The sequence below is a fragment of the Natrix helvetica genome (genome assembly GCF_964273705.1).
Source record: "Natrix helvetica genome assembly, chromosome: 12".
Lineage (NCBI taxonomy): Eukaryota > Metazoa > Chordata > Lepidosauria > Squamata > Natricidae > Natrix > Natrix helvetica.
Window position 1 is genome coordinate 4,056,240 of NC_138556.1, and position 15,881 is coordinate 4,072,120.

A 15,881-nucleotide genomic window follows, 5' to 3' on the forward strand; every position below is an offset into this window, starting at 1 on the left:
CGTGACCCTGTTACATAGCAACCGTCATCAATACATGTCAGTTGCCATGTGTATTTTGATAGTCGTAATTGTCATACAGGTAGCCCTTAACTTAACAATCATTCATTTAGTGACCATTCAGAATTACAGCAGCACTAAAAAAACTGACATGACCGGGGTTTTTTTGCAATTACGACGGTTGCAACGTGATAAAAATTCAGTCACGTGATCAAAATTCGGACGCTTGGCAACCCACCTTTATGACGGCTGCAGTGTCCTGGAGTCACGTGATCCCCTTTTGTGACCTTCTGACAAGCCCCATCAATGGGGAAGCCAGATTCACTTAACAACCAATCGTGTGATTCACTTAATAAGTGCAGTGATTCACTTAACGGGCAAGAAAGGTTGTAAAATGGGGCAAAGTTCAGTTAAAGTCTAAGGTAGCAACAGAAACGTTGGGCTCAATTGTGGTCGTACATCGAGGACTACTGTACTTTATGGCAGTGTTTCCCAACGTTGGCCATTTCTAGGGTAGGGACTTTAATTGCCAGGATTCTTCTTGATGGCTATGCTGGCACTGGAATTCTGGGAATTGAAGTCCACAATCCCAAAATGGCCAACGATGGGAAACGTTGCTTTGCCGTTTCCGGTTTGTTTCATTTTATGGTAGATTACTCAGAGCTGTAAGATTGGGGCAGTTGACAGATGTATTAAGAAAGCCAATAAATAAATAAACCTTTTTGAAAAAACAGTTTCTGGTTTGTGGTTTTTCTCCAGGCAAGGAGGTCAAACACACCAAAAATGGGAGGTGGGGACTTTGCAGTCAAGCTGAGGAAACCAGTCAAAGCTAGATGACAATTTGTTCTTGGTTTGTGGAGTTATGGAAAGCAGGAAAGAATGAAACCAGATTCAGAGAGTGTGAGAAGGGTTCCACGCAGGGCCAATTCGCTCAGGGATGTGCACAATGCACGTTGCAACAAAAATTGCTCTGAGCATGCGCAGAAGGCAAAAGCAAGATGGCACCACCTATGGCGCCACCCAGAGAACCGGTTTGGGGGCCTGGCAAGCCTGGGTCACTGCTGGTTCCAGCGACCCAAGTTGCCACCAGCAACCCTGGTTCCAGCAAACAGGCCGGTTCGGACCGGTTCAACCGAACCGGTCCACCTCTGATTCCATGTCTGGTTTGTTTGCTCTCAAATGGCTTGTTTGCAGTGAACGAAGTCCATTTCTGGCTGGACTGTGTGGAAATGTTAATTTACAAACTTCACTCTACAACTTTATTTAAACGTTAATGGCGCACCAAAGGGAAAACTGCTTTTTTATTCTATTCTGTGCTGTGTAACTTTAGCCTTACTCAGACTAGAAATTGAATACCCTTATGCTGAGTCATTCGATGCTGGGCTAACATTGGGGAGAAAACGTGGTTCAGTTCCTGGAAAAAAATAAGCCATTTGTAGTATTTATTCCTGTTCCTTTTTCTTTGATTAGTAGCGGAGGGAAGTTTTCTGCTCTTCTGCAGAATCTGGGACCCGAGAATGCTGTAAATCTCCTCGTCTTCGCAGTGACAGAACATAAAATCCTCATCCACTCTTTACGCCCTTCGGTCCTCACCAGCGTAACTGAAGCCCTGGTCTCTGTAAGTTGTGAGAATTTCCCAAACAAGTATTTTCAAATTAAGATAAATGGAAAAGGAGGCTTCAGAGAAGCTTCCTGAAGGCTCCGGAGGGCGAAAAACGGCCCTTTGGGCAAACTGGAAGTCTGTTCTCGAATTTCAGGTTTGCGCGTTGGGTTGTTTTTCGCCCTCTGGAGCCTTCAAGGAAGCCTCTGGAGGGCGAAAAACGGCCTTAAGGGGAGGCCAAAGTCAGCTGGCCAGCACCGCATGCACACTGAAGCTGACAGGGCAACACCTCGAGTGCCCTAACAAATGGCTCTGTGTGTCACCTTTGGCACGTGTGCCATAGGTTCGCCATCACGGGTATAGGGTCTCTACTTGAGCAGGGGGTTGGACCAGAAGATCTCCAAGGTCCCTTCCAGCTCTGTCATTCTGATGTTCTCGTTCTGATGGGCCTTTGCTCCCTTTTCTAGGATCCAGAGCTGTTTGCAAAATTCTTCAGCTCGGGGGTTTTAGAGTGCTTTGCTCAATACCAGCTGCAGATCAAACTGAGCAGGAGGGTTTGAAGACCATTAGTGGAGCGGGTGGGAAGGCCAGTTGTTCAAAGAAATGAAGTCAAAAATTCCACTGAGCTAGCACAAGCCCTCCCTGCCCTCCACTTCACGCTGAGTGTCATGTTTTAAACATTTTATTTGTTCTGCTTTCACCTCCTGAGGATGTTTGTACAGATGGCTGCCGAGCCGTATTATTCCTCTAGCTCAGATCATTAGCACAACTCTTGTCAAAGGTTCTCCATTTCGTACAGATTAACAGAGATAAATAAAACATCCTTTTGTTGATGGAAAAAGGAGGTATAAATCTAATATATAGAATAGAATATTATTAGAATAGAATAGAAAATAGAATAGAATAGAAATAGAATAGAAATAGAATAGAAATAGAATAGAAATAGAATAGAAATAGAATAGAATAGAATAGAGCCGTGTTATTCATCTAGCTCAGATCATTTGCACAGTCCTTGTCAAAGGTTCTTCTCCATTTCGTACAAATTAATAGATAAATAAAAGGCAGGTATAAATCTAATGAATAGAATAGAATAGAATAACAGAATTGGAAAGGACCTAGGAGGTCTTCTAGTCCAACCCCCTGTTTAGGCAAGAAACTCTACACCACATCAGACAAATGGTTATCCAATCTTCTCTTAAAAACTTCCATTGTTGGAGCATTCACAACTTCTGGAGGCACTGGTTAATTGTTCTAACTGTCAGGAAATTTCTCCTTAGTTCTAAGTTGCTTCTCTCCTTGATTAGTTTCCACCCATTGTTTCTTGTCCTGCCCTCAGGTGCCTTGGAGAATAGTTTGACTCCCTCTTCTTTGGGGCAGCCCTTGGGTTATTGGAACACTGCTATCATGTCTCCCTTAATCCTTCTTTTCATCAGACTAGACATACCCAGTTCCTGCAACCGTTCTTCATATGTTTTAGCCTCAAATCCCCTAATCCATCTTTGTTACTTTTCTCTGCACTCTTTCTAGAGTGCAGAGAAGAGCACTTTAATATAGGTATATCAATAAATAATCATGTGTTATTATTAATACTATTGTTTCAAGTGGTTTATTGATGAAAATTTCCCAACTGTATCTATCCATTGGCTTAATTAATATTTTAAAAGAAAGGAATGGCTACTTTCAATAATGATGTGTGAGTATTGAAAGTAGAACATGGTTTGTGAGTGTTCCCTTTTCTTCCAAGGTAGACAACCTTTCTTTTGTCAAGAAACAACTTTTTCCAGGCATAATAATATGCTAGTCCACATGGAGGATCAAGCAGAATCAGATAGATTTGTTTCAGTCATGGACCAATAAGTACAATCAATAAAATGAACATTCCAAGATTATCTCCTAATAACAAGAATGTATAGATCCTTTGAGATGCTTATAGTCTGAGACCCTCTTTTTCTTCTGCAGAACATCCCAAAGGTGCTTTTTCAAAAGGCAACTGGACTTTGTTTTTCCTTGAAGACCTTTCCCTTCTCATCCAAGAAGCTTCTCCTGTTCTGACTGGAGGTCAGGTCAGAACTGAAGAAGCTTCTTGGAAGAGAAATGAAACATCTTTCTGGAATGACCTCCCCCCCCCGACATCAGAACCACCACCGACTTCTGCTCCTTCCGACAAAAACTAAAGACTCACCTGTTTCGATTAGCCGGCCTGGCCCACTCATAGTTTTATCTTACCTCCTGGCAGATATTTTAATTGGGGAATTTCATGGGTAATTTTTTTAATTCAATTTTTTGGGGTATTTTTAGGGGTTGTTTTTAAATACTGCTTTTAATGCTTTACTTGAAGGTACAGTTTTATATAGCCTCCTCCATTTATGTATTTATGTATTTATTTATATGCATCCTATTTGTGTTTTAGCCTGACTGTACACCGCCCCGAGTCCCTTTTGGGAGAGGGGGCGGTCTAGAAATACGAAATAAAGTAAAGTAAAGTAAATCTTTGTGGAAAAACTAAGAAAGTCCAATTGCTCAAGTCAAAAAGGAAAATAAGCATAACTAAGTATTGAAGCGGGCATGAGATGATGGATAGATGATTTTTCATTTTTGGTGTTATTTTGATTTGCTTCTTTTTTCCTCTCTCCTTTTTTTTGTGTAAGTAGGTGACATGATTAGAAGCTAATCTAATCTTTCTTCAGTAGGATAGAAAGAAAATGCTTTTCAACAAAGGATGACATGATTAAAAGTTACAATAAGAGATAGAAATAAGAGAAAAGGGGAATATTAGTGCATACACTTTAATAATAATAATAATAATAATAATAATAATAATAATAATAATAATAATAATAATAATAATAATATAATTATTATTCATTTCAATAATAAAATAAGAGCAATAATAAGAGAAAACATGGAGTAACTGAATAATGACAGATTGCATATAAATATGTACTACTATTAGAAATATATAGGTTGGTTTAAAGTAATAACTATGACTAATTCTATTAGTTTTATTTGTATTAGAATCAGGGCTGGGTTCCTGTACCAGTTGGTACCGATTCGCTTTGCGTTGCTCACGCATGCGCAGTTGACTGAAATTTGTTCTGCGCATGTGCAGAAACATGTCGGCAACGGCAGAAAAGACCAGGGAACCTGTTCGGGGGCATGGACAGCCTGGTTCGCTACTGGTTCTGCGACCCAGGCCAAATCACCAAACTGGCCAAACTGGGAGCAACCCACCTCTGATTAGAATGTATGACACCCAGGTGCCACACTGTTCACGCATTGATACGTTTGTAAAAAAAAAAATAACAAACTTTAAAAAAAGAAAGGAAAGTCCAATTGCCTTTTGGAAAAGCACCTTTGTGACCTGAATCTCCATAGACATTGATTAGAGCAGATTCTTTGGGGACCCACAGAACTCTTGCTCAAGGTCTAAATCATCTCTTTGGGTGGGTTGAAATGAGTTCAAGAGTTACAGGTTGTCGACCCTGTTTTTGGCTATCTGCATTCAACATGTTTGTTCTTCTCTTTTGAAAGATGATCTTTCCTTTCCACTGGCCATGCCCGTACATTCCTCTCTGCCCTCTAGCCCTGGCTGATGTTCTGAGCGCACCCTGTCCATTCATAGTGGGAATCGATTCCAGATATTTTGACCTTTATGACCCACCGCCAGATGTTAGCTGTGTTGACCTAGATACAAACACCATTTCACAGTAAGTGTTTGGAGAGCTTCGTTTCCTTGCTTTTTTTAAATAATATGTAATTCATGGGGGCAGCAGACTTTTAAATTAATTTTCCTAGGTTTGCTAAATTATTTATCAGAGAAGGGAATGAAAGGCTCCGCTCACATTTGCACGGATGTCCCTTTTTTACTGAGCAGTAGAAAAACGTACAGTTGAATCTGTAAATTGATTGCGCTAAAAACATTGTTTTGAAGATAAGCATTTAATCCTTGGATATCAGATATCTCACAGAGGCAAATTGCATTTAGTAAATATAATTATTTAGCATGTGCTTGTAATCCATTTCATGTTGCAATAGCCTTGTAAAATAAACTGGCATTAGCTTTAAACTGGGAAGCGAGATTAAGAGAATAATTGGCCCTTTACCTAACAAATTTCATGCTGAACTACAATCAGAGGATAAACGTTCGTGTAAGGACTATTATCTGTTTGTTTTCTTTTATTGCCTTGCTTTGCAGGAACAGTGCATTAGTGAATGACAAAGACATATTGGTTGCCTCAGCAATTTGTTTTTGCCAGTCCGTGTACAAATTAATCTTTTAAACGCTTAGCAGATAGTCTTCCGTTATTCTTAGTCGTTCGGAAAAGCTTTATTACAACAAAAAGTTGAAGTCCTTGGGGTGAAAACACATTTCTGAACATGAAATACAACTTGGTGATCAGGTTTTAAGCAGCTCCAGCAAAAGGAAAAATTGCAGGGGAAAATGTGCCTGTAAAGTGAAGGAAACGGCCTTCATGAACAAATTCTAATTTATTTAAAGTTTAACTGCTCCCGAACTTGGAAATCTGTTTTGTGTATGGTTACACTTGGTATTGGGACGCGGTGGCTAAGACGCTAAGCTTGTCAATCAAAAAGGTCGGCAGTTCGGTGGTTCGAATCCCTTTTAGAAGACCTAAAATTTGAGCAGTTTGCGATTGAATGACAGAGCAGGAGAATTTCAAATAGGGTGTCGAGTGCTCGACAGAACCAATTCCCCATGAAGGATATTGTCGCTCAACTAAGGAATCTGTCATTTGTACCAAGCAATAGTCACGTGCTCCAGGAAAAGTGAACTTCCTTTTATGCAACCCAACAAGCAATTTTTTTTTGCAGAAGCTGAGAATAGCTTCACCCAGAAAGCCAGAGTGCCTGCATCCAGGAAGGAAAGGAATAAATATTCATATTTGGTTTTTCTATTTATATTTGCTGGGTCATTCTGGGTGGGGAGGGAACCTTCCTGCTGCAATTTGTCATCCCCATCTACATTGCCGTGGGTGAAATAATGATGCCAGGAAAGGAAAAGCAGAATCACCTCAAACCATGAGATAAGCGCAAATAAATTTAATAATAATAATGTAATAATAACCGCTCTGATTCTTCATTCTTTGCTTGCCTCTGAAACACTTGGTTTTTCTCCTAACCAGTCCTACCTGCGGCCCAAATTAGGTCCCCTTCTAGATTATAGAAATGATTTCCTTGCAGATGAGAAGACAGAAGTAAATATTTGCTTCTAATAAGCCCTCCCTGAAAATATTGCAACACAGCAGCAGCCCTGAGGTGACCACGCTCCCTGCCTCCTGCACCTCAAAAATAATAAGACCTCCCTGAAAATAAGGCCAAACACTTATTTCAGGGGTCAAAAGAAAATGAGATCCTGTCTTATTTTCAGGGAAACACGGTATTGAAGATTTCCATTCCACCGGATTAAGTTCAGCTGACAATACTGAAGCAAAAATCACTTCTGGGAGTTCTGGTGCTCAAATTTGACCAAATATTTGAGTCAAAATGTGGCCTCAATGAATAGTAATAGCACTTAGATTTATATACCACTTCACAGTGGTTTACAGAGTCAGTCTATTTTCCCCAACAATCTGGGTCCTCATTTTACCCACTTCGGAAGGATGGAAGGCTGAGTCAACCTTGAGCCTGGTGAGAATCGAACTGTTTAAACTGTTGGCAGCCGGCAGGCAGCAGAAGGAGCCTGCAGTACTGCACTCTAACGACTGCGCCACCATGGCTCTTAATCTCTCACATTTCCCTTTGGATTCCAGGCCAGGAGATAAGCGAACGATCGCATGGAAGATCTTGCCGAAGAAGCCTTGTAAGAAACTGATGAGCACTCTAAATCACTTGTATCATCAGCTGGCAGCATGTAAGTGAAGGAGGGCCCAGAAGACCCTCTGTGATTGTGGTTGTGGTTGTGGTATACTATGATAGTGAAACCCTTTTTCACGTCGAGGAGCAGAGGGAAGTTAGATTCAGGTTATACAGAAGGAAATGTGTGCTTGGGGAAGTAGTACCGAGGGACCCAGCATCTCATTTGCATGATGTGTCACTTCCTTTGCAACCCTGGCTAAAGTTTAAAAACAACCCTTTTATTTAAATCCTTAGAGCAGGGGTGTCAAACTCAAGGCCCAGGGGCCAGATCTGGCCCGCAGGTGCTTAGATCTGGCCCACGGGGCTGCCCTGGAAACAGCAAAGGAACATGCCACGGTGCCTTTGCCAGAGAAAACGGAACTCCATCCCATCCCTCCCCAAATCTGTTTTCACTGTAAGAGGGTTGCAGGAGGCTGTCGCAGCTGAAACGGAGCTCAGGAGCCCATCCCTCCCCAAATCTGTTTTCACTGTAAGAGGGTTGCAGGAGGCTGTCGCAGCTGAAACGGAGCTCAGGAGCCCATTTTCGCTGGTAGAGCGCTCGGGCCACCACAAGCGCCCCCGACACGAGTGATGTCGAGCTGGCCACCCCTTCCCATGTCAAACACAATCCTGATGCGGCCCTCAATGAAATCGAGTTTTGACACCCCTGCCTTAGAGCAATATTTCTTAACCTTGTCAACTCTAGGAGTTGAAGTCCTAGAGTTTTAAAGTTCAGAAGGTTGAGAAGCTCAGACTTCTTTAGAAAGTTCTCCTGGACCTTGGATGTTGACTGTGTGTCACGATGGAAACTCTTTGCTTCTTTCAAACTCTTATCACTATTCAACTTGCCAATAAACGGGGTGGAAGGGGAAGATGGAACGCTGAGAAGTTGGGCACAGATCCTGGCAACCGTCAAGGTCACGACTGCAGGTTCTTGAGAAGGAGGTGGACTGTTCCCAAAACAAAAGGATGTTTCATAATTGGACAGTGTTATCACCCAGGGGTGGGGAGAAAGGGAAGCCATTGTTTAACTAGGCAAGCATTTGCTCAGGAAACCAGAGCTGGTTTTGATTCTTCAGTACCACAATGGCGTATTCAATAAAGTTCTACTTTTGGGAATTCAAAGCTCCTGAGAGTGTTTCCTTATTTTGAGCCCACTAGTTGGACAGTTGACACTGTGCCTAAATCAGATTTAACCCCACCTCACTGGGGGCAGCCTTTGTTGCTTCTGAATTGTGCTTTCTGGGTGCAAATCAGCTGTCCTGCAGGTTTGAGAAGGTCAGTGTCACTGCTAGCAAAATGCATCTAGTGCGATCAGATCATGAACCGAGTTTCAGCGAAATCAGCCTGGCAGAGGAGAAAGAACTACTGTGGTCAATACTAAGCATCTTTAATAATTTAGTCTTTTCTTTAATCTTCCTTCATTTTTAATGGTTGTATGTTATCTTTTCATGCTTCTATTGTCTGTAAGTCTGTAGAGATTCTCCGTCATCCAGATCCTGGTTGTCCCAAAGGTGCTTTTTCAGGAGGCAAGTGGACTTTCTTGTTTTCTTCTTTTGAAGACGTTTCGTTTCTCACCCAAGAAGCTTCTTCAGCTCATTGCAGACGACAGGAACCAGGACCACCATTCAGGTGACTCTTGAGGAACAGATGAACCTCCAAGGGTTTCAACAACCCTCAAGAAAGGATGCAAATGACCAGCTGTCTGCAAGGAATATAAATCCTATGTTCCATTCCCCACTATCCTGTCAGAGCTGAAGAAGCTCCTTGGACGAGAAGCAAAAGAAGCAAAAGCCTTCAAAAGAAAAAAAACAAGGAAGTCTACTTTCCTCCTGAAAAAAGCATCTTTGGGGCATTGTCTGTAAGCTATCCAGAGTTGCTGTGTAACAGGAAGATGGGTGGGATATAAGTTTCATAAGTAAATAAATTGTGGGTTTTTCCATCACTGGAGGATTTTAAGAAGAGTCCAGACAGCCATTTGTCCAGAATGGTAGAGGTCTCCTGCTGGAGAAGGGGGTTGGACTAGAAGACCTACCCAAAGTCCCTTCCACCTCCGTCATTCTTTAAATATAACTATGTTTTGACATTTCTCCTTTTATATTTTTTAACCCGCAGTGCAGCAGAGACCCCGTGACGATGCTTTAATGGAGCTGGCTATGAATGACTACGATTTTCAATCAGGCTCCAAGCTACACCTGTTGGATGTAGAAATTCAAGAGGCGTTTCTCACGTTTATGGCTTCGATCCTGAAAGGTTACAGGTCCTACCTACGGCCTATTACGCAAGCCCCTTCGGAAACTGCCACCGATGCAAGCTCCCTGTTTGAACTGCAAGGTAAGCCAGAGCCTCTGTGTTCGTAAGCATTTAAGTTAGCTAGAGATTTGGAGCAGTTTTTTCTCAACCTTAGTCCATCTTTAAGATGGGTGGACTTCAACTCCCAGAATTGAAGTCCACAAATCTTAAATAGAATAGAATTCTTTTTTTTTCCAAAATGTTTTTTTTATTTTTTATTTTCTTACATACCATTTTAAGTATACATTCACATAATTGTTATTCTTCCTTACATTTGTCATTCTTATACATTTATTATTTCATTTAATAGGTTATAATATACAATTTGGGTTGCTTTATTTACCATCCCTTCCTCCTGTTGTAACACCACCTTCTTTTCCCTTTCTTTTCTCCCTCCCTCCCTTCTCTACTTCCTTCCTTCCTCCTCTCCTTCCCCTTCCTTCTTCCCTTACCTTTCTCCTACTCCTACTGTTCCTCTTCCCCTTCCTACCCTCTCTCCTTCTCTTCCTCTCCCTTCCACCCTTCTTTCCCTACCTCTTTCTTCTTTCCCCCGTCTTCCTTTCATTCTCTCCTCCTCAATAGAATAGAATTCTTTATTGGCCAAGTGTGATTGGACACGCAAGGAATTTGTCTTTGGTGCAGATGCTCTCAGTGTTCATAAAGAAAAATAAAATACATTCATCAAGAATCATAAGATACAACACTTAGCGATACTCGTAGGCTACTAATAAGCAATCAAATCATACTAGGAAACAAACAAAGCAATATAAATGGTAAAGATACAAGCAACATGGTTATAGTGATAAGTGGGAAGAGATAGGTACTAGGAAGGAAGAGAAGAAGAATAGTAATACAGACTTAGTAAATATTTTTACAGTGTTGTGGGAATTAGTTGTTTAGTAGAGAGATGGCATTTGGGAAAAACTGTTCTTGTGTGTAGTTGTTCTGGTGTGCAGTGCCCTATAGCGTCGTTTTGAGGGCAGATGTTGAAACAATTTGTGTCCAGGATGTGAGGGGTCTGTAGATATTTTCACAACCCTCTTTTACTCGTGCAGTATACAGTCCTCAATGGAGGGCAGGTTGGCAGTAATTGTTTTTTCTGCAGTTCTGGTTATCCTCTGAAGTCTGTGTCTGTCTTGTTGGGTTGCAGAACCAAACCAGACAGTTATGGAGGTGCAGATGACAGAGTCTATAATTGCTCTGTAGGACAGAATCAGCAGCTCCTTGGGCAGTTTGAGCTTTCTGAGTTGGTACAGTTAGAACATTCTTTGTTGTGCTTTTTTGATGACGTTTTTGATGTTAGGCGTCCATTTTAGGTCTTGAGACACGATAGAACCTAGAAACTTGAAGGTCTCTACTATTGATACGGTGTTGTCTAGTGTTGTAAGAGGTGATAGTATAGGAGGCTTTCTTCTAAAAAGTTCTCCAGGTTGAGAAACACTGATGTGGAGGCTGGGCTGAAATAGAAAACACGAGTTAGGGGCTTAATCCTTTCGTATTAAGCTTAAGACCCACCTATTCCAAGCAGCTGGCCTGGCTTAACTTTGATTTAACCATATCGCTCCTGACGGGTTTTTATTGGGTATTTTAATTATATTTTATTTAATTATCTAGGGGTTTTTAAATACTGTATTTTAATTGTTTTATTTGTCAGCCGACCTCCTCCTTGTGTATGTCTCGGTATATGTCTCTGTTATATGTTTGTTTTGTCCACATATTTATTTCATATGTTTCGTTGTACGCCACCCCGAGTCCTTCGGGAGAGGGTGCGGCTAAGAAATAAATATTTATTATTATTATTATTATTATTATTATTATTATTATTATTATTATTATTATTATTTGTGGAGGTCTGTGGTATCAGCAGTTGTAGATCAAAACTGTCCCCCTTTATAATGGGTGTTATGCATATGCAAAAAGGGGGGTGGGGCTTGGATTTTCCAGTCCCACCCACCGTTTTGGTGCTATGGAGCACCCACTCTCCCCTGTGGTCACCCCAATACGAACAAAGCATCCAGCAAAAATCAAAATGCTTCTCTCGAGGTCTCTGCAGTTGCTTCTGATCTTGGCACTCTAAGTCTACATATAATTTGCCGGTTGATGGATTTGATCAATTCTAGTATTAAGTGGCAGTTGTATGTAATAGACCTAAATATCCTATGTCTCCCAAGACAAAGTTTTTAGCTGTTTTTCTGTTTTCTCTAGTTTTCTAGTTTTTTCTAGGCCTCCCAGAGTCCACCAAAGTGAGCTGGCCAATAAATTTAAATAAATACATAAATAACACCACCCAGACTTTAGATTACAAAGTGAAACCTTTTCCTCATTAGAGTAGCGTAGAGGCAGTTTTCAAAATAAACCAGACAAAAATGTTGGCCAAAGTTAGGGTTGGTCATTGATAGTCAATAAAAAATGTCATTGATTGATTGATTTAACGCATACTCCAGTTGTCAACCAACTACAAGTGACCTGTTCAGTGACTTGGTTTCCCAGGAAATTTCCTGGATTGTTAAATCCCAGTTTACTAAAACAGAACCATCATCAGGTCTGGCATTAAGAGTAGCAAGACACAGATGAAACAAGAAAGCATGATTTAAAGCAATCAGGATTAGCATGCTGATAATGAAGGGAAGGGGACAGTCTGTGATTCAATCCTAATACTCAATTTGCAAATTACAATTTAGTATACAGGAAACATCTGTATCCAAGATGGATTATTGTGAATTTGGCAATATTTAAATATTTTACTCAGTTTCTCTCTCTCTCTCTCTCTCTCCCTCCCTCCCTCCCTCCCTCCCTCTCTCTCTCTCTCTCACCGTCTCCCTCCCTTCCCCCTCCCTCCCTTCTCCCTCCCCCCATATCTATCTATCTATCATCTATCTATCTATCTATCTATCTATCTATCTATCTATCTATCTATCTAAATATCTATCTATCTATCTATCTATCTATCTATCTATCTATCTAAATATCTATCTATCTATCTAAATATCTATCTATCTAAATATCTATCTATCTATCTATCTATCTAAATTATCTATCTATCTATCATCTATCTATCTATCTATCTATCTATCTATCTATCTATCTATCTATCTAAATATCTATCTATCTAATTTATATGGCCACCCATTTTGCAAAATAAATGATTCTGGGTGGCTATAGAACACAAACACAGATACACACACACACACACACACACACACACACACACAGATCAAAATATATGTGGCTTAGAGAGCGTATGAATTAATTTGTTGTGCTCAATTTCATTTCTTCCTGTGTTCGTGGAATATTTGCTCCTTGTTTTTCTGCTAGTGGGATCAGCAGCTTCTCTCTTTTTTTTTAACCTTACAGGGTTCTTGAAAAGCCGTGATCGTTCACATCAAAAGTTTTATACCATGATGACTAAGACCCAGATGTTCATTCGCTTCATTGAAGAATGCTCTTTTGTGAGCGATAAAGATGCAAGCCTTGCATTTTTTGACGACTGTGTAAATAAAGTAAGTGTGCTCTGGTGTCACACCCTGTCTGACTGTACTTGTTGCTCCAAGGACTTTTGTCCACTCACTACGCTATAGAGCAGGGGTGTCCAAACTTGGGAACTTTAAGACTTGTGGACTTCAACTCCCAGAATTCCCCAGCCAGCTGGCTGGGGAATTCTGGGAGTTGAAGTCCACAAGTCTTAAAGTTCCCAAGTTTGGACACCCCTGCTATAGAGGGACTCCCACTTTGGCTACAGTTGCCAAAGGGTCTAACAAGAAAAGCATATTGTGATTTACACCCCCTTTTCTTCTATTTGTTAATTGGCTTGAAAGGTATGGCTGTTTTTTTTTTATTTTCACTGAGCTAGCAGGGAGGAGATGTCTCTACCAGCTTCAAGAGGATACTTGACCCTTTTATTCTCCCCCACTTCAGTAAATTACCTGGCTGGTCTAGGAGAGGCCATTCCTCATCTTACCCAATCTGGGCATGTCTGCTAGGAATATAGCAATAGCACTTAGACTTATATACCGCTTCATAGTTCTTTTACAGCCCTCTCTAAGTGGTTTACAGAGCCAGCATATTGTCCCCCAACAATTTAGGTCCTCCTTTTACCCACCTCGGAAGGATGGAAGGCTGAGTCAACCTTGAGCCTGGTGAGACTCGAACTGCCAAATTGCAGGCAGCCTGCAGTCAGCAGAAGTAGCCTGCAATACTGCAGTTTAACCACTTGCGACCATGGCGAATAGGAATAGGAATACAATAGCAATAGCACTTAAGACTTACATACTGCTTCGTAGTGTTTTTACAGCCCTCTCTAAGCTGTTTACAGTCAGCATATTGTCCTGCAACAATTTGGGTCCTCATTTTACCCACCTCCGAAGGATGGAAGGCTGGAAACCTGGAGCCTGGTGAGACTCGAACTGCCAAATTGAAGGCAGCCGGGAGTCAGCAGAAGTAGCCTGCAGGACTGCACTCTAACCTCCTGCACCACCACGTCTATATAGGGAGATAATTACCCAAACATCTGGAGGAGACCAGCCAGAGAAAGGTTGCCTTGAAGCAAGATGCAAGGAAATACGAAACTCTCTTGAACTCAGAGCAGTCTAGAAGATTGGGTTGGGTAACAGAAAGATTATTAGTTCTCAACTCCTGGTTGCAAGCTCTTCAGTGAAAAAAACCCCATAGAATAACAGAATTGGAAGAGGCATTGAAGGTCTTCTAGTCTAGCCCTGTGCTAAAGCAGGAAACCCTGCATCATTCCAGACAGGTGGCTGTCCATTCTCTTCTTAAAAGCCTCCAGTGATGGAGTTCCCAAAATTTCTGGAGACAAGTCATTCCACTGGTTCAATGTTCTTAAGTGTCAGGAAATTCCTCCTTAGTTCTAAGTTGGATTTCTCTTTGATTAGCTTCTATCCGTTGTTTTCATCTTGCCTTTGGAAGCTTTATAACACAGGTTGACTCCCTGCTCTTTGTCACAGCCTTGCAAATATTGGAACACTGCTATCATATCATACCTTTTCACTAAACTAGCTATACCAGGGGTGTCCAAACCTTTTGCAAGGAGGGCCAGATTTGGTGAGGTGAAAATGTGTGGGGCTGATCATTCAGCCTGACATTCTTTGAACCCTTAACATTAAATGCGAATTGACTACCGTCTTTTTCGGAGTATAAGACGCACCAAGATTTTGAAAAGGCAAATTAAAAAAAAAAGTTTCTGCACTCTCCCACGAAAATGGGCCTTTTTTTTAAAGGGCATGAATAGCCCTTAAGAGGCTTCTAGAGTGCTCCTGGGGGGGGGGGGGCAAAGTTGAGCAAAAAACGGGCTGTTTTTTGCTCATTTATGCCCTCCACAGCCCTCAGGAGCGCTCTGAAAACCTCCTAAAGGCTATGCACAGCCATTTTGGTGAAGGGGGCAGAGTTTTGGGAGGCAAAAAATGCTGTATTCAGTGTATAAGATGCACCCAGATTTTTAGCCTCTTTTTTGAGGGGAAAAAGATGCATCTTTATACTCCGAAAAATACGGTATTTTATGAAAGACTAAACAAATAACTCTGCTGGGGAGAAGAGGCTGTGGGCCGCTTGCAATTTGAAAAAGGGCCACATTTGGCCCCCGGGCCGCACTTTGGACATGCCTGAGCTATACTCAATTCTCAACAGCGTCTGAGAACATGACTTTGATTTATGATGTTTTTGCTTACTTCCGGTTTTCGTAAAGAACACCTCATAGCAATCAATGGGTTTGCTTAATAACCATGGTGTTCACTTAACAACCATGGATTCACTTAATGACCATGGTGATTTGCTTAACCACAGCAACCAAAAATGCCAGAACAGTCATAATCCGGCATGATTACAGGGACATCATACTTTACGATGATGTCACTTAGTAACAGAGTGGCTTGTCCCCGTTGAAGTTGTTAATCAAGGACTAACCGAAGACTTACAATTGCATAGGGAGTCCATTTTATCCCTTACAGCCCCGGCTTCAATCATTTTTGGAGCTCTGATACGCTGCTCAAACCCTGTTTGCTTTTCCAGTAGCAATAGCACTTAGACTTATATACCGTTTCACAGTGCTTTACCGCCCCCTTCTAAGCGGTTCACAGAGTCAGCCTATTTCCCCCAATAATCTGGGAATTTAACTGAGCTTGGAAGG

The 15,881-nt window shown here is 41.4% G+C and overlaps 1 protein-coding gene across 8 annotated transcripts in view; it reads left to right on the top strand.

The window, feature by feature from the left end:
- Positions 1-15,881, top strand: part of DENND4A (DENN domain containing 4A) — a 107,024-nt gene that overhangs the window by 38,242 nt on the left and 52,901 nt on the right. For 7 of the 8 annotated variants that reach the window (XM_081965191.1, XM_081965190.1, XM_081965189.1 and 4 more), the window contains 5 exons: positions 1,468-1,615; positions 5,129-5,304; positions 7,366-7,466; positions 9,566-9,784; positions 13,097-13,242. In XM_081965191.1, the coding sequence (XP_081821317.1) occupies positions 1,468-1,615; positions 5,129-5,304; positions 7,366-7,466; positions 9,566-9,784; positions 13,097-13,242 (790 nt within the window). The remainder of the gene's footprint in view (positions 1-1,467; positions 1,616-5,128; positions 5,305-7,365; positions 7,467-9,565; positions 9,785-13,096; positions 13,243-15,881) is intronic. The other variant, XM_081965195.1, reaches the window with a different exon arrangement.